At 45.8% G+C, this 18,605-nt stretch overlaps 1 protein-coding gene across 5 annotated transcripts in view; it reads right to left on the reverse strand.

Annotated features, from left to right (window-relative positions):
* The window catches only part of PRDM15 (PR/SET domain 15), a 35,195-nt gene extending 19,915 nt beyond the window's left edge, over positions 1–15,280 (reverse strand). For 4 of the 5 annotated variants that reach the window (XM_088051641.1, XM_088051639.1, XM_088051640.1 and 1 more), the window contains exons 1-8: positions 15,214–15,280; positions 11,513–11,559; positions 8,219–8,312; positions 5,893–6,046; positions 4,926–5,178; positions 3,687–3,812; positions 1,234–1,332; positions 232–459 (exon numbers count right to left, since the gene is read on the reverse strand). In XM_088051641.1, the coding sequence (XP_087907767.1) occupies positions 232–459; positions 1,234–1,332; positions 3,687–3,812; positions 4,926–5,178; positions 5,893–6,046; positions 8,219–8,312; positions 11,513–11,549 (991 nt within the window). In that variant the 5' untranslated portion in view covers positions 11,550–11,559; positions 15,214–15,280. The remainder of the gene's footprint in view (positions 1–231; positions 460–1,233; positions 1,333–3,686; positions 3,813–4,925; positions 5,179–5,892; positions 6,047–8,218; positions 8,313–11,512; positions 11,560–15,213) is intronic. The other variant, XM_014255723.2, reaches the window with a different exon arrangement.
* Between the last annotated feature and the right edge of the window lie 3,325 nt (positions 15,281–18,605).

The following is an 18,605-nucleotide window of genomic DNA, read 5'->3' on the forward strand; positions in this document are numbered from 1 at the left end:
GTTTCTCTGGGGCTCTGTACAAACCATGACAGAAGAATGCAGGTGACTGACTGTGGGTGCTGCCTTCAAGGCTCTCAGAAATAACTAACAAAACTTGTAAATTGGCAGCTGTAGTGATCTAACTAAAAACCTCCCTCTTGTCTCTGCTGCTTTTTTGACCTTTCTGCAAAGGCATCGTCACAGATGTATAAGCAGATATATTGCTTAGCATTTTCTAGATTTCTGTTTTACCTGCAGAATCTTTCTCTTCATCAATGATAAGAGGTGTTTCTACTTTTGCTGTTTTGGCTTTTCTTCCCCTCCTGGCCTTTCTCCTCGAGTCTGTGCTGGCACTGGCTGCATCACTTGCCACTGCTTGATCTGCTGGCACAGCCTCTGCAGCTTTCTCTGCTTTCTCAGCATCATTTTGGCTGCTTGGGGGGGCACATTTGGCTTGCTCCAGGTGACTCAGCAAGTGCTCTGGGTGGATAGGGAAAAACAGGAGAGTAAGGAAGAGATTATCCTTAAAATATTCAAATGGAACTAGCTGAAGCCCTTCTATCAGGTCCATTTCACTTTGCAGAGAATTCAAATTATTTCAAAAGCAGTCACAATACCTTCATAAATCAAAGCCTACAATTTATTCAAGAGTCCAAAGAACTGAATTTTTAAAGAGATTTGTTGATATCACAGTAAAAAGTTTGTGTTTCTAATAATGGGTACGTTTTTCCAAATGCCCAAGTTATTTACTGACCTAAGTTCCCTTTTCAAAAATTGATTCATCAAATGGCCAAAGCTCCAAAACAATTTTAAGTCCTTCTGAAAACTGCATAAAAAAAGCTGCAAATGAAATGCAGAAAAGAAATATGTACTTCATTGCCCTTACTAAATCTGTGCCACAAATACCAGATGGACAATATCACCAAGTATAACCTGGCATCACTGACCTTTACACTGCTCATGCAACTCCCTATCCTTGATTTTCCTGACAGTCACATCATCTTCTAGATCACAATTTTATTTCTCCTAGATTCAACATCACAATTATTTGTCCAGAGACTGAACGCTGCCATGGTCAAAACAACCAAAATATCCCTGTTCTACCTTCCCTACTACTCCTTTCCTTAAAGGAATGGGAAATTTAAAACTTTTATCTTACTGCACCATGGATGGTGCGTGGCTTCACTGCCGTGGAAGAGCAGAATTCTGCTGATGATCCTCACTGCTCTCACATGAATTTCTAGCACTTCCTACCTGTCAGCAGCTGGGGCTCTTGGAAAGCAGATGAACACACTTTACACGTCCACTGGTTGGGCTTTGCTTCTGCTGTTCCACTGCCTTCTGGAGTGTTCACTAAATCACAACAAGAAATACTGAAAAGCTTTGAAAATGGGAAGGTGGTAAACCCCTGTAGCTTTGTTTATCTTGCAGTACCTCCCTGAGTATCACAGGCTACAATTTAAGCAGCAAGAAGCCCCTGGGGGCAGCTGGGACCGTTACAGGATTCTCCAACATGAAGAGCTGAACTATCAGAAGATATAAATGATGCCAGGAGAGAATATCAGTGCCCCTGTAAAGTCCTGAGGGTTCCTTTATCACGTTCTAAAGAGCTGTGTTCATAAAAGGCATGGCATAAAGCAATTTTTAGCACCTTTAAAACCAGATCTACCAGTCTTCTTCTGGGTTAGCTGAGGACAGAGGCAGGAAAAACCTCCATGCTCTCTGTGAAGGGCATTGCAGAGTAAGAACATTTAGATTAATGGAAGTAAGGGTGACAACAATGAAAACCCGGGTTTGAGCAGCTTCATTAATTAGATGTGCTAGGAAATCACCATACTAATACTTTAATTAACACATCAACTCAAGAAAGATAAAGAAAATGAAGAAATTAGGGCAAAAATGAAACTGGAATAAAAAAAAAATACAATAGAGTTACTCTGTTCACAGTCCTTTGTATTTCAGTCCCTAGATGATGTATTTGAATTGTCAAGAGGATCTGATAAACTTGGACGGATTCAGAGATTTTTTTGGCACAGAAAAAGCTGAATATCCCACAGTGTACAAGGCTCCTCCTGCAGAGGAGGATGACACTGAAGTCAGGGTAAGTGAATGGCAGCACAGGGAATTCACATTGTGCCTCAGTTTCTGCCACAGATTTCCTGGATGGTTGTTACATGTCAGCTCATCTCTCTCTGCCTGAGGACTCCATCTGAACAGTAAAGTTCTTCCTTCTTTTCAGTGCTGGCTCTTAAATAAAGGATTCTCTGAGGCAGAGGCTGTTCCCTGCTACAAGATACATTCAACACTCTGCACTACAAAGGTGTGATCTCGTCCACGCTGCAGTAAGTAAATTATTAAGAAATGACTTGGCAATACAGCAACAAAAATTCCTTCTTCACAGGCTACATAAAGAACTTCTTGAGGGCTCTGTCCAGAAGGACAAAAGCAGCAAACCAAGTTTCTGTGTAGGCTAATTGTGCCTGACTCTGCACTTCCCTTGCTCCTGGTTTGTCAGGAAGAGTCGGGTCCTTTTTAAGTTCCCACCTCCTTGGGCTTCCAGGGCAGCTGCAGGGCAATCTGGCTGACCTGGAACCACAGATCTGACAGCTGGCAACTGCTTGGTATGACTTGAGGCAAACATAATCCAAATCCTAAAGAAAATTTTGTTTTGGAAACACCAAAAGACTAACATCAGTGGGAACACCTTAGGGTTCCAAAAATATAAGAGGCAGCATTTTGTTTCTACTGAAGCTGGACTTTAAGGCAGTAGGGTGAAGGAGGTAGATGGGGCTGCTCCAGTTCATCATTTTACCTCTGGAAAAACCAATATTGCCAAACTGGAAAACAACTCCCCAGTCACCTTCACAGATTAGCTGTGACAGAACCTAAGATGACAAATGGATCCTCTGATAATTGCTCTGTACACGTCTGCAACAACTCCCCTCCTTTCCTCCTGGCTACTTTTACTATTAATAAGCAAATTTAGGAAAATAACCTCTCAAAGAGCAGACCTAGAATGGTTTTCCTTTGATCCTGTGTACTCTGAGTGTACTTCTTGAAATCTGTGTTAAGTGGGTTCTTAATTTCACTGCTTCATTTAACAGAGACTGGGGAGGGGGAACTGCTTTGTAATGAATCCTTGGGACAGAGTTCCTATGACACTACCAGGTATTTCCTCAGCCATTTGTTCTTTGCCAAGAGGATATATATTGCTTGTAAGTTTATTTAAATTTGAGTTTCTGTAATTTAAACGGTCTGAACTCTAATAGTGGCATATACTGTGGTATTATTGTAATTTGGGGATGGCCAGTGTTCTTGTCATTTCCAAACATTTGAAAGGTTTTCTTCTAAGACTTGGCCTGATCATTTGAATTACTACACTTTGAATAGGCAGAATGAAGATTTTCTTGGGGACTGCCCCCACCCCAACACTAACAACCTCCAAAGTCAGGAGCACTTGTGGTTTTCATGAAAATAATCTGCTTAAAAGCTTATTGGCCCCTCTGTCACTTTTTAACCTGTGTATCCACTTTAAGCATTGTGGCCATGAAAATGAAAAGAAAAATTCAAGCTTTCAAATCCTCTCTAAATTAGTATTTGCCATAAGTTATACATCCATAATACATGTGTAGGAGTGTTACACCTAACATCTCTGCAGACCTGTATCTGTTCTCCACCTCATTTAAGAGCACTGTAGTTTTGCATACCTGCTGGATCAGCTGCTAGTATGCTGGATCTCTTGGTTTTTTTATGGGGTAAGACAGCAGATGAAGGTTTTGGAGAGACGTTATGATCCCCTTCTTTATCAGATTCCATCGCTACCAAGGATGTATCTGTGAAGAGGAAAGAGTTCATCTTCTTTACTGCCCAGACCTTTTGACTCTTGCTCTGTGCTGAGGGCAGTAACCACAGTCAGAATGTTTTATTCTGTAACAGGCCTGCAAATAACGTTATCATGTAAAATTTCAACCAGGGCATTCTTATACCTGAATTTCACCCACTGTGCCTTAAATGCGCTGTGAAGTGCTGAACAGAGAGAGCAGGGCATACTTCAACAGTATTTTTAAATACCCATAACCCCATAAAAATACATGAACAGGTTAAACTAAAAAGGGAAAAGATGAAACCTCTCCGTTAACACCAACTGGAAACATTTCAGAGTTCAGAAACATGTCAACTGCATTGATTCAGCTGTAGCACTCTGCTTATGATAAAGAGCAGCCATAAAGCTGACACTGGTGGCAATGGCCTCTCCCCAAATCTGTCACCACAAATTACACCCAGCAGAGCATTTGTAACATCCAGGGAGTCTCCCAGCTCAAGAGCAGGAAGAAAACGCCCTTGCAATGCTAAAGGATCTTGCCTTTCAGCTGTAGAAATGGAAAAGTAGGAGAATACAAAGGGAAAAACACTGGAACTTGTGGCAATTCTAATTCAGATTCTAAAAGATCTGCTTCCGTTCTTTCCAAAGCACAGCCGTGTGGATCTTACTCTAGTGGGTCCCACGTGAAGCTGCCTAAGACAAATCTGGCATTTTAGAACTGTGTAACAGTTCTGTGCAAAACCAAACCATTTTCACTGCAACTGAAGAACAGCTTTTTTAGCAAATCTGCACACAGATTTCTCTGATAATTGAGCTCCTTTGCTGTTCTACCCAGAAATGCTTTTGATACAGCCACCAAATCTTTAGTTAAGGACTATTTATCAGGTTTGTCCACTCTGAAGAGGCTGAATCACTAAGTAGGCCACCTGTTTTAAAAAACCTGGCTGTATCATGGTGAAGAATCTACACTTTCTTCTCACAGGGCACCCACATGTGCAGGCTGGCCTGACTCTGCAGGATAAGAGCCTACTGGACAAACAGCACTGTCAACTCCAACAGCCAGGGACTGTCAGTCCCTGCCAGCACTGGGCCCTTAGGAAGGAAGAAAGGCCCCCACACATACCATTGGCAACACTAGTGACCTGCTTCAGCACTGGCTTTTCCATTTTTTTGGCGTAAAAAGCTGCATACCACACTCGCAGCTCAGTTCCTGGGGGGATGTCCTGGCAGGTGGTGAAGTAAATGTCATTGTCATGCTGGAAGGCAGTTAAGTTTTGATGCTCATACTCGGTGGCTGGGCGCACCATCATCATCCAGTTGCAATCATCTTCGTTTGTGGTGTCAAAATACACCAGGGGCCCTTCCTTCTGGAACACCTGCCAAGCAAAATGTACACAGAATAAAAACCCTGAGCAGTGATACAAAGTTAAGGGAAAAAAAATATTATTTTCTGCTTTTACAGTGGTTTCTTTTCAATGGACACCAGGGACGAAGCAAGCCTCAAGTCTTGCAACTTTCACTTAGTCACACCTTCAGATGAGACAGACAACCAGAAGCAAGATGGGAACAAACTGAACAAAATCATCCCAAGAATTCTTGCTGTAGCCACTATTTTTTCCCAAAAAATTAGTGCATACGTAAGTTGAAGGGTATCCAAACAGCCATCAGCCAAAAGCACATTTCTAAATCTTTACTTCTGAGTTAGGTAGTAGTGAAAACAAAGACTGAATTCCATTCTTAATGTGGCATTTCTCCTACCAAAACTTGTCAAGAGAGGAATAAAACAACTGCATGACAGGGAAGAGCCACACTTATTCTGCATGTTCCATAAACCTAATGCATATGTGGCTCATTAGGGAAATTCAGTCAAATTGAAGAGACTCATTAAAATAACTGAGCTTCTAGTTTCGTTCTGCTGTTCCTTGCCCAGAGAATGTTTGTTTAGCTCATCTCTTACAGGGCACACCTAAAAGATATTCCAAATAATCCCCCTTCACATATCTTTGTTTCCATAGTGCTAGACAGCACTAATTCATCACAGGGAAAACTGACTCCTTCCTATTTATTGCTTTACAAATTGCGTGTTTTACCTTCAGGGGAAAAATTGATTCCTTCTCCAGCTTGAGAACTCTCTTGGATTCAAAGGGGCCAAACTGGGTACGTTTCACCAACTGAGTCAGAGCAAACACACCCTCAGTCCCATCCTCCAGTTGTCTTATCTCCAAATTAGAAGGCAGAGATGATCTAAAAATTTAAGAGAGAATTGAGAAAAAATAAATAAATCACAGAACTAATTAGGTTGGAAAAGACTTCCAAGACCATCAAGTTCAACCTTTGGCTGAACACCACCTCGTCCAGTAATCGATATGCACTGCAGGAGCCCATGGAAGAAAGAAGTCAGCATTAAACACAAGTGTTTCTGTGCTCCCAGCCTCTCTCTTTTCCCAAACAAGTTTCATGAAGAAGAACTACATGTAGTAAATACTGTTACTAAATATATTACACAGAGAACATCTTCCCAAAAATTTACATGACTGGCCCCACCGTATTGGTTTTACAGACCAAATGCAATTCTGTTTTTTTAGGTCTGTGCTAATAGATGAAAAGCTAAAAATAGTCAGACAGGCTACTGACTATCCTGTAGAGGTTGACAGTGGCAGAACTGCTTTACTGCCTAGATAAAGAGAAATAGAAAAAACTGGCAATCATAGTGATAGCAAAATAAAAATACTTTTTTGTTTGAAATATACAATAAGCAGCATTAGAGAAGTTCAGGAGATGTTTCTCAGCACTTCTAACCATAAAGCATCCATTTTATCTTTTCAGTAAGACAGAGGGAACAACAAACATGGTTAAGCAAGCAGACTGCTTTTAAAAGATTCATATCCAGCTTGTGGTTAAACTTGCCCTCAGCCTCAGATAACTCACTTTCAGCTACTGTTCCCCACATTATAAAGGCTGCAACTAAATTTCTTCTTTTCTTCTCTTACCTGATTTCAGCTGAAAACTCTTCAGGAGAATAAATACATTTATCTGTAAAGAAGTCAATTTTAAGCTCTGCTTTAAAGTCTGTGGTCCAGCAGCCCACACTTCCACTAGGGAAAACCTAGCATTTGCATATTAAAAGGAGACCGAAAACCAGTGCATGCACCATATTTGCAAACATTCCCAGCTGGAACATCTGGACCTTAAAGTGTAAGTTAAAAAAATAGAAAAAAGGTAGGAAATAGTAGTTTGTCATTAAATGTGTGCAGTACAAACTAGAGACTTACTGCACTGCCCATTTTTTATTTACAGTAAAAGCACCTCCCTCACCAGCTTTGATTATTCCAATAATTATTTTTACATTTTTAAATTACCCTCAAAACCTGTAGTGTCAGAGCTGTTAACCATTAACAGCTGCTGGAGGGGATCATCCAGGGCAGGTTTCCAGGCATAGGAAGGCAGTGGAACTGCAAGGAAATTCCTTTTCTGTGAAGGCCCAGAAAAGCAGGGACACTCCTGCACAGGTGCAGCCCCTGTACTCATGGGACACCAAGAGCACCCTGCCCTGGCCAAGGGGCTGTGGCACCCACGTGGCAGATCCAGCACATCAGCATTTGTTACAAAATGATGCTGGGAATACACAGCATGGCCTACACAGCCAGGATGTGCCAGACTTGCTGCCCACGTGCCTGTGACTTCCCAAGAAGAAATATAGAAGGCCTGCACACATTATGTAACATATGAAGGCATCTGAACACTTCTCTTTTTGGATCTGTACTACACAATGGTTGGTTCTTTTCCTTAGCCTTACATTCTACACCTTAATATGAATTTTGCTGACAGTGCCTGATTGTCTTTCCCTGTAAAAATCATTAGTCAGTGTTGTTTTCTCCCAACTAGACTGAGTCTATTTGTTTCTTTTGGCAAACATGAGTGTTTCTGCTGCACTGTCACAGATTTGCTGACAGAACTATTACCCCTAATCGTTTACAAAGACCCACAATAATGAGAACAACTTGTTTTGCTTCTAAGTGAAGGAATGAGAGAGTTCATACACATGAATGAGAAATCCTCACACACTTCTCTGAAATGAATCTGATGTATCTAAGGGGGATAAAATTGGCAGGTACTGAACCACGACAGAAGTCATCACCCCATCTGGTACCACCTGACTTCTTGCCAGAAACCTCAGCAAAGAAAACTAGTCCTGATGAGCAGCAAGTTATTTTTTTTGGCTTCAATTCAGTGCAGCACTTAAGTGTGTGCATCAATTTTTCTATTTAATCAAGGCCATGTGCTTTCCATAGATTTCTGTCATCCTCTGGGACTTCAGTTTCCAGCTTTCAGTGTGACATCCACTGAACAGCAAATATGCTTTAAAGGACTAGCATAGGCACTGGGTTAGTCAGGATTAACACAAACATTTCTTACCTTGCCCTGCTCAATACAAAGGAGTCTTTGACTGTCACCACTGGGCCCAGCTCAGGACACTCTGAATCATGGTACTGCCCACAGTCCTCGCACCCTGCAAGGAACCAGACAGAAAAGGCTGGTGGAAAACACTTCTGTAAGATTGTTTCCTCCCTCTTTCAAGAGAAAACCAGATACAAAATACAAAATGCAAAATACATAGGTAGAGGGGCAGGTGTTTATTTATATTGCTTAAAAGAACATGAATAATTGAACACTGAGTTGATAGCTAGCACCTGCGTAGGTGAGATAACACACACTGTGATCAGTACCATCAGAGGACAATTGTATAAATTCTCTCTCAAAGAAAATAAATGCCTTACACCCACAGTAAATATTCTGCTTAAAGATAGCATTGTTCTTCAGATAAAGTGCTGCAACACGTAGCAGCTAAAGAAAACCACATCACAGCCTTCCCCAGGAACCGGGCTGTTATGAACAGCTTGGGTATTGTGGTGCTTCCAGTGACAGGAGGCACAAACCCAGAACCAGCAGCAGAACTGGCACAGGGCTCAGCAGGGCACCAGCATGTCCTGGGAGCCCAGATCTGCCTGGCCACACACACTTCTCACCCACAGGGCAGGACAGAGAGCTCCCAGGTACCTCCTGCTGCCCTTCCAGACAAGTCAGCTGCCTGCACAACACACACTGGCCAACTACTTCACTGTCAGCTTAGCTAAATTAACTTTTAGCTTAAGTGGCTGTAAATTACCCAGAACTGAGTGGTTCCTAAGAAACAATTTTCAGACGAGGATAATTTGAGGCTTTCTAAAATAAGCAAACTTAACAGGATTCCAAATGCTTATACAGTGCTTCACTGTGAAAAAAATAGCTGTCAAACTGCCCTGCCTGGTCAGCTGCTGACACAGCTTCAGGAGAGATCATCACACAGGGGTTATATTGCTGTGGGGCCTTTTACATCTGAGCTCCATGCTTACAACTGCAAGTCAGAAACCCCAGAAAGTGTAGAGGGTTGTTAAACCTTTTTTTTGGGGAAGACATGACAAATGCCATGTCATTCCAAGGTATATCCCCTCTGGCAAAGCTACTCTGTGCTCCTAACTAGAAGCCTCTCTCCCCACCAGGTTTTTGTCCCAGTGAACAAAAGGACTTCTAAAACAAGGGATTTCAACCTGCTTCACATTTCTTCTGGCAACAAAACCAGCTTAGCAGTGAAAAAATACATTTATCTGACGAACAGCATTTCTGGCTCGTGCAACCCCCAAGCCTGGTCACTGCCTCCTGTCAAGCTGTTTTTGCTGGTTTCTGGTGAGCGAAGGAATGAAACAACCAGCTCTTCACATGATTTTTCAGCAGAAGGGATTTCCCAGCCTGGCTTGCTGTACAACACCACAGAGTTATTGTACCAGAGGAAAAGATCAATGGCCAAGTGCTACTTACAGAGCACCAGCACCAAAGCTCAGCCTACAGCTGTCCTGTTTACTGTTCCACCATTCCCCTGCTGCTCCAGGTGTGCCTGTAGCCCAGGCTGGCCTTAGTATTACTGAAATAATCTGGGCTAAAAGCAGATTTCCCAAACCAGAGAGGGTGATGGAGCCACAGAGGAATGTGTAAACTGGACTGCTGAAAAGAAATGGACTGTCATCCACAAAGGGTTGTCATAAGCAAGAGGACAGGAAGGAATAGCCTGAGTAACAGCTTCTCCAACAGGCTTTGCTGTCCAAAGGAAAAAGCACTTTGTCATTTTCCTTATCTCTTGACTGCATCAAGGTACTCCTCACTTCTGCAAAGATAAGCCTCTGAAAGGTGCAGACAGCACTGCCCCCACAACTACAGGCAGGAATAAGGCACACATTCCTCTCACTCCTTTGCAGGGGAACATGACAATGACATTGTGTGGCACAGCTCAATATCCAAGGAATGCCCTACCTTAGCCATCCCCACAGCTGTTACACTTGCCAAATGTGACACTTTCAAGAGAGAAACACAGGAGAAACACAAAAACAAGCATGGGAATAACCATAAAATACCCCAGAGAGACTATATTCACACATTTAATAAAAAAAAAAAAATTTCCAAAATTCTCTTGTCTATGAAATATATATTCAAGGATGTTTATTATTAGGAGTGCAGCGTGTCATTTATAGCAGCTCACTTTTTTGGAACATAAGCAGTCCCCATATCCCATGGGAAAAACTAATTGCAGAGAGCACAAGAAAAAGCTCAAGATATTCAGTGACCACAACCCCCACTGGAAGGGAGAAAAGCATGTTGCGTGACACCTTCTATCTAATTAGGAGTGGCATCACATCCCCATTCTTTCTGCTGTCCACCAGAATCTTTTTATGAAGGGGAAAATAAGGTAACCACTATTGGTATCTGCATCTCAGTAAAAATGCAAACTGTCAACACTATTTTTGAAGGAATCAGGTAGAAGGAGAAAATTAAACTTTCTGATAGCTGCCATAAATGCAGCTGTGGAACTATCACAGGTAAAATACTGTGGATCCAAAAACCAAGGATGTGCTCCATTCTGCTCCACCCTGTCTGGATCCAGAATATCTGGGCCCTCTCTGCTCACACCAGGACCATACATCCCTTAACTCTTTTCCACAGTGACACCAGGTCCTGCATGTCCAGGCTGGAGACAAAAGAGAGGATTAATGTGAGACCCAAGCCCGCCAGCCAAGCTTCAGCAAGCGTGGGACACTGCCCAGCCTGGGCGCAGCCCTGCTGCAGCCTCTCCTCACCACCACCAAGCAGGAGCCCGGATCCCAGTCACAGAGCCCAGCCTGGCACTCAGGGTTACACACAGGGCACAGCAAGAAGCACAGTGAATGCCACAAGTGACACCTGCCAGGGCAGCTGGTGCATCCTAAACTGGGCTTTTTCTGAAAGAATTATGAGTCTGCCTGCCCCTGCTGTGGAGGTGCAGATCCCCAAGTCAGGCCAGAGGTCAGAGTTATCCCCAGACACTCCTGGCTGCTAGAGCTGGCTGTATAAACAAAGGGCTTACATGAGCGTTAGACCTTCAATCTCACTCACTTCAGCCATGAAAAAGCTGTGCTGCTAACTCACATTCAGAGGTTTCATTGTGTGTCTGCCAACAGTGTCAGAAAGTGTATGCTTAAATTACACAGCCTCCTCTCTATCTATCCTTTAGCTGTTTGAGCCTCCTTTACATAAAGCAATTTTTCTAAATAAAATCTTAAGTCTGGTTTAGGCTTTAATTTCAAGCATTCTGAGTAGACAAGTCACACACAGTGAGAGTTAGATCCTTTTCCTAATACTTACAAATAAACACAATCTCCTCGGTGCCATCTTCAGCCATTTTCTTAAACCTGCCAAAATACAAAAGACAAAGTTAGTTCTGAATTGACTTTTACTTTCTGTCTCATACAAACATCCCTTTGTGAAGTAATGATGCTGACTGACCCAGAGTCCACCCAAACACATTAATGTCCCTGCAGGAGTATCAATGGAAAATTAAAGAAATTAAAGTTGCTATAAAGCCCCAGAGACTGCTATATTACACGTGTTGCAGATATCACTACCAAGGAAGCCTCAATGTCTGTGGGTTCTCAGGCAGTTCTCTGTGAGGAAATGCTGTCTCCTGCTGTTCCCCATCTCTGACAAACTTCCAGCCATCCCTACTAAAAAGCTCCTGTGGAGCCTCAGAACATGAAGGACCAGAGGATAACCCAGGTCAGCAGCAACCACTGCAGGAAGGAGGCCCAGTGCAACATTTTATTGAACTGTATCTTTTCCAGAGGTAAAGGTATGTTGTGGTACTGAGCACCAGAAAACCTGGGGAAATAAAATCCTGCCTCTGTCACTGGCCTTCCATGAAATGGTAACTGACCAATTTGATTTCACAGTTAAATAAGGTTAATCTATATTCACTTCATTAGTGTCAGTCTGTATTAAAAATTTGCATGAACACTATTTGCCCTCAACAATTAAATTATGGTTGGCAAAAAGTCTGATTAAGTATGGCTAAGCCCACAACACAAGCACGACATAGAAGTTTTTCTAGTTTTTCCTAGGTTTCTCCCTTTTCTATCCAAAAAAGGATCTCCTCCTCAAATAAGCAATTTTCCCAATGCCCCAGAAGAGAGGCAAAGCAACACAAAGATCATGACCCAAGTCTGAGAGAGGTGAGGCTGCAAAACAGCAAGTGTATTGGCCAAGCAGAGGACAGGAAGGACTAAGAGCCTGAATCTGTGAGAGGGAGAGGAAACATGACACACTAAACTCACAGAGCCCTGTTTGAAAACAGATAAAGCATTTGCTACTACAGCAACAAAAGCCAAGCCAGAAATGTGGGAGCACAGCCACTACTCAGGATCAGTACTCTTCAAACACTGCCCTTCCCAACTCCACCTGTCAACAGCAGGATCCCTCCCTAATATTACTCCAAGGGACAAACACTCCCCATCCGTGGCACAAGCTGAGCCTTTCTTGGCTGCAGCTTTTGGGGACTAAGCTCAAATAACAGAACAAACATTTATACAAAAGCCCAATGCTGAGCACAAACAGCAATTCAGGAAATTTCCTCAAAAGCAACTGGTATTTAGGGGAGTCCAGGCACAATGCTGCAAAACAAGTGGCCTAAGTTGATGTCAAAAATGGTTTGGTTTGCCTTTTAACCAACACTTTTTTTGGATGCTTTGCACTATTTCAAGAGGGGTATGCCCAGCTATTTTTAGATAGTTTGTGTCCTGACAAGACTTTAATCCTAAATACTGCTGAATTAACAAATAACGGCCTTGGTCAATGGTTCAGGGGCGCAGTGCAGCCACACCACCAAAGGCATTCACCCTCCAGGACGCTGCTGTGTCGCATCCTTGGCAAACAGCAGACTGGGGACAAGTGACATTACAGGAGCAGCAGCTCCGTGTCAAATGAGAATAGCAACAAAGGGGCGGAGAAATCATCAGCGTTCTTCAAGGTGATGGGGAGGAAGCGTGAAGAGCCCTCACAGGTGCCTCGCGCAGCCTCAGCGATCTGCATTAGCGCAGTTCCGTCTCTGCAGCAAGGACTTTCCGTGTTCTGCACATCACAGCACTCCTGATCCATCGGCACCCCTCGCTCCCAAACAAACACCGGGACCTGCTTTACAATTCTGATTTACACCCTCCTCACCCATGCGCTTTAAAAACTCCTCCTCCCTGATCTCAGCTGCACATCCCAGGAGTTTGTGAAATAAACGACACGATGCCACCCGCTCCAGCTGGTAAACAGAGTCACGATGTGCCACTCACATGATGGCACTGAAGACAGGCTTCAGAATTGTTGTTGCCCTCATCTGCTGTTGCTATGGGCCACGTCTGACTTTTTTTTTTTTTTTCCTTTTCAAACATTTGTAACAGAAAAATACTCCATATAGTCAACTCGTCCCACTGCTCCTAATTCTGTTCTTGTCTTGCAGGGATAATCAAAGCTTCCAGGTATTTTTTTCCATAAAACAGCGAGTAATCATTAGCGGTCAATAATCAGAAGAAAAGCCACACAGAGGAAATTAGACCAGGTACAAAGCCTAATTCTGATGGCAGTAAAAGAGCATAAATCATTTTTTGGCTTGTATAATTAGATGGGTGATTTTTTTGCCCAAGTGTAGAGCCACACAAAAATTCCAGCTACAACATAGGCCTCTGAGCATATCTGGAACTTGAGGGAACACAAATGATGACACTGAGGAGCTGCAGCATCACAGGTACCCGCCTGCAGCCCATGATGTGCAAAGATACTGTCAGGGAACCACGTGAGCTGTAAAAATTTAAGAACAGATGTAAAATCACATTTTCCCCTTATAAACTCCTGATTAAAAAAATCAGGCTCAAGTGCTAAGTTGAGCCATTTTGATCTTGCTAATGGGTTTTTTAAAAAGTAGGTCAGAAAAATTAAAAGAATACCTGGAAATCTGCGCTCAAACTTAAGATCAACAAGGCAGAATTAAAGTTACCCTTTCTTCAATCTGCGAATGGGCTTCTATGAGTGTGAATAACTTGAGAACACAAGCAGATGGGTGCTGCACATATGTATGCGGAAGGATACGCTTAAAACCCAGTTTTCCTCATGATGTAGTAGAACTTGTTCATGCTACCACTCAAAAGAATTGCAGAACAAACTACGGTGAGGCCTCATATTTCTTTAAAAAAGAAGGCTATTCTATCAATTATTTTTGAGGAGGGAGACGATTTCTAGGCCAGTCAGGGGGGCATGGGGAAACACAGCAGCTGGCGGGGTCTGTGCCACCTGCCCTTCCCAGCACTTCCCGCGACCGCGTGAATAAACTACACGCAAAGTTTAATGGCCCTGAGCAGAAAACGAGCGTACTGCAGAAAATTTCACGTGTGCGAAGCCCCGCAGACCGCGGCTCTCCTCCTTTTGTCTCCTCGGGCGCCCACCGCACCCTCTCCCAGGGCACACGCCGGGGCAGGGCGGCATCCCCACACCTCCCTCCTCCTCCTCCCTCTCCATCACGCCCTCGCACCTGGGAGCTCCCACCCCCCTCCATCCCCAACCCCCTGCGGTCAAGCCCAGGCGCTCCCCGCTCCCGGCCCCGCATCCCCGTGGCCGCGACGGTTCCGTGCCCTGCCCGGCCGAGCCCGCGGGGATCGCCCCGCGCCCGCCCCTCAGGGACCGCGCCGCCGCCGCCCGGAGCCCGTCGGGGCCCGGGATCCGGGAGCGGCTCCGCCGGGTTTTGCCTCGGACCCGCCTCGCCCCCTTCGCTACCGCCCTCCCGGGCGCTGTAACAAAGAACAGGCGGCCTGGAGGAGGCGGCGGCGGGGGAGGAGGAGGAGGAGGCGGCGGCGGGGCCGCAGCCGGCGCCCCGGGAGCGCTCGGAGCGGCCGCCGCGCCCGCCCCGGCCCCGCCGCGCGCCCCGGGGAGCGGCGGGAGGAGCCGCGGCGGGGCGGGCGCGGGGGGTCCCGGGCGGGGGTGGCGGGGAGGGCGCGAGGTGCGGCGGGAGGAGCGCGGGGAGCCGGCGTTACCTGCCCTGGGAATGGCCAGACCCGGATCGGATCCGCGCTCCGGGTTCCGATCCGCTCCGGAAACCACGCGCCAGCGGAAGCCGGCGCGGGCGGGCGCGGAGCAGGGCGGGAAGTGTAGTGCGGCGGGGCCGGCCCCGGCCTTGACCCCCGCCGCGTCCCCGCCTCACAGCCCCGCCGCCCGGGGTGCCGCCACCCGGCTCCCCTCCCGGGCGGGCCCCACGCCTGAGCCCTCGGAGGCCGTGGCGGCGGCCCCGGGCCGCGCTGGAGGCGGGCGGTGGCCGCGCTGAAGGTGGCCGAGCACCCGCGTGGCTCCCGCCGGGTTTCCCGTCTGCTCCCGGGCAGTGCCGGCCGCGGGCGAGGCGGCCCGGAGCTAGCTGGCGCAAGGGTTGGCAGAAACAGTCACAGGGTGGGTTAAGTTGGAAAAGACCTCCAGGATCATCCAGTCCAAGCTGTGAGCCAGCAGCACCTTGTCCATCAGACCGCGGCACTGAGTGCCACGTCCAGTGTTTCCTGAAACACACCCAGGCGTGGGGACTCCACCACGTCCCTGAGCAGCCCGTTCCAATGTTTAATCACATCATTGAAGAAATTCTTCCTAATGTCCGACCTGGCCCCCACCCTGGCGCGGCTTAGGTCATTTCCCCTCGCCTTGTCCCTTGTTCCCTGGGAGCAGAGCCCGATCCCCACCTGGCTGTGCCCTCCTGTCAGGGAGTTGTAAGGAGCAGGAACATCACCCCCGAGCTTCCTTTTCTGCCCGCTAAACACCCCCAGCTCCCTCAGTCGCTCCTCAGAGGTCTTCTGCTCCAGATCCTTCCCCAGCTTTGTTGCCTTTCTCCAGACAAAAGCCACATCAGGCACTCGGTGGGCTTTTGGCCCAAGCCCTGGCCATGTACAGAAGCACCTGAGCCTCCTTATCCAAGCCAAACTGAGGCTCAGAGCTCCAGGATGAGAGGGCATAGTCTCAAGTTGCACCAGGAGAGGTTCAGGTTGGACATGAGGAGGAATTTCTTCACATAAAGGTGACTAGACATTGGCAGGGGCTGCCCAGGGAGGTGTTGGAATGTCCATCCTTGGAGGTGTCCAATGCCTGGACGTGGCACTCAGTGCTCTGGGCTGGGTGACAAGGTGGGGATTGGGCAAGGGTTGGACTCAATCACCTTGGAGGTCATTTCCAACCTAAATGATTCTATGGTTCCTAAATCTCACATTCTGGCATTACCAGGATCTATCAGCACCCAGCCCTGCTGTGCCTGCCAGCACAGTCATTTAGAGGGGATTAAATCTTCAGGTTATTTCACCACTCCAGGTAGTGACCAGGGTAAGAAGCACGCAGGCTTTTTGTATTCAAGCAAGATGCCCCAATATTTTGCTCTGCTGAGAAGTGTTGCCTGCAATGGAGTCCCCCCAAAGCCTTATGCAGTGCTCCCTGCCACCACGGTGTGACAGGTCAGCCTTCACAGGCAGAACACCCCTGGACATCAAAAGGTGGTGGGAAGCTGACACCAGCTCTGTTTTCCCCAGGGAATGTGCTCCTCTCACATCTGGCAACATCTTTAACAGCTGGACACGGCCAGGGCCTTTCTCAGTTGTCACCCATCCCACAAACCCAAGTACCAGTTTCAAAAGAGACGCACAGAGAGCATTCTGAGCATGGGTCAGGCTGGAAGGGACCACAGTGTGTCACCAGGTCACATCTCCCTGCTCCAGCAGGGCCATCCCAGAGCACACAGCAGAGGGTTGTGTCCAGATGGTTCTGGAGTAACTCCAGCAAGGGAGACTCCACAGCCTCTCTGGACAATCTGTTCAGGGCTTGGTCACTGCACAGGGAAGTTCTGCCTCATGTTCAGGTGGAACTCCTGTGCATCAGTTTCTGCCTGTTCCTCTCACCCTGTGGCAGAGCCTGGATCCATCCTCAGGGCATTCCCCCTTTAGCTATTTATAGCTAAATTTATAAATAAATTTATATTAATGAGGTCCCCTCTCAGGTGTCTCTTCTTTAGACTGAACAGCCCCAGCTCCCTCAGCCTTTCCTCATAGCAGAGATGCTCTAGGGCCTTATTTTGTCACCCTCTGCTGGCCCTGCTCCCGTCCCTGCTGTGCAGAGGATCCAAGGCTGGACACAGCACCCCAGAGGTGCCTCCAGGGCTGGGCACAGGGGCAGGATCCTCTCCCTGACCTGCCAAAAATGCTCATCACGATGCCCCCAGGGCACCGTGGCCATACTGTGGCTGTCTCATCAGGTGCTTGGGGAAACTGAAACAAGGCAGCATTTGAATTTTCAAAATATTGTACTTGGCAAAACAGTGTTAATTTCAGGATTAACAGAACCATTTCTTCTTTCAAAATGACTCACCAGTTTTAAATTACTACAGGAGTAGTAACTGGAGTTTTTTTTAAGCATCTAACTGCATGTACAAATCATTTGCTTTTTCAAGGACTGAAGCTGACTGGTAGTTTTTGTTCAGTCTGCTTTTAGTTATTTTCCCTTTATATCTCAGTGCACTCTCACATGGATTTCTGCCTGGTTTTCTCCAGCATCCACCAAACCAGAGCTGTTTATCCTACTTGCAGTGCATTCACTTTTTCAAAATAAGTATAAATTAATTCAGTATAGTTATCTGTACATTTACAATGCATATGAATCTGGATCCTGCAGCTCCAAAAATATTTTTTTCAGCATTAACCTCAGACTGTGAAATTGTACCTTATGCCAGGCTCGCCTGGGTAGAGAGATGAAAAATTAAAGATCCTTTATATTTATAAAGAATGATGAACTGGAGGGAAGAGTTTGGTGCCACACTTGGAGCTACATCCATTCCTGCTCTCCCTCTGACAAGTCTTGTCACTTTTGCTAATGCACAGGACTGGCATCATACAAGGTAAAAAAACTCACCACAGATTAGAGCAGGGAGGAAAAGGATGAAGGTTTGTTAATAAGAGACTATCAGGAAATTTGAGCTAAGCACTTAAATAATATTAAACAAACAGGCATGTAAATATGGGCAGTAACTCCCAGTAAGGGAATGTAACATTTCCTTGTAAAAGAGGGTACAGCCCTCAGTTTTGGCAGGAAAATAGAAACATTATTGTGGCTATTTTCATGTGAATGCCTTTTATTTATTTTGTTGGGTGTTTTGTTGTGGTGGTTTTAATGTTGGGGTTGAGTTTTTTCCCCTCAGTCTGGTAGGGCTTTGTGGCAGAACTGATTTATAACATAACCCTTTCAATAAAATAATCACAACAGAACCTAATTCCCAAGCTGTGCTCATTCCAGTACTGGTGTCTTCCCTATAGGATCCAGGCCCTAACACTCTTCTCCCTTTGCCCCCTAATTCAGGATATTATGACATAACTGAGAGAAAAAAAAAACTAAGTAACCACAGTGAGCTCCA

This window comes from Pseudopodoces humilis, chromosome 2 (assembly GCF_049639895.1).
Source record: "Pseudopodoces humilis isolate 2021_Gansu_Grassland_sample_001 chromosome 2, ASM4963989v1, whole genome shotgun sequence".
In the NCBI taxonomy this organism is placed as follows: domain Eukaryota; kingdom Metazoa; phylum Chordata; class Aves; order Passeriformes; family Paridae; genus Pseudopodoces; species Pseudopodoces humilis.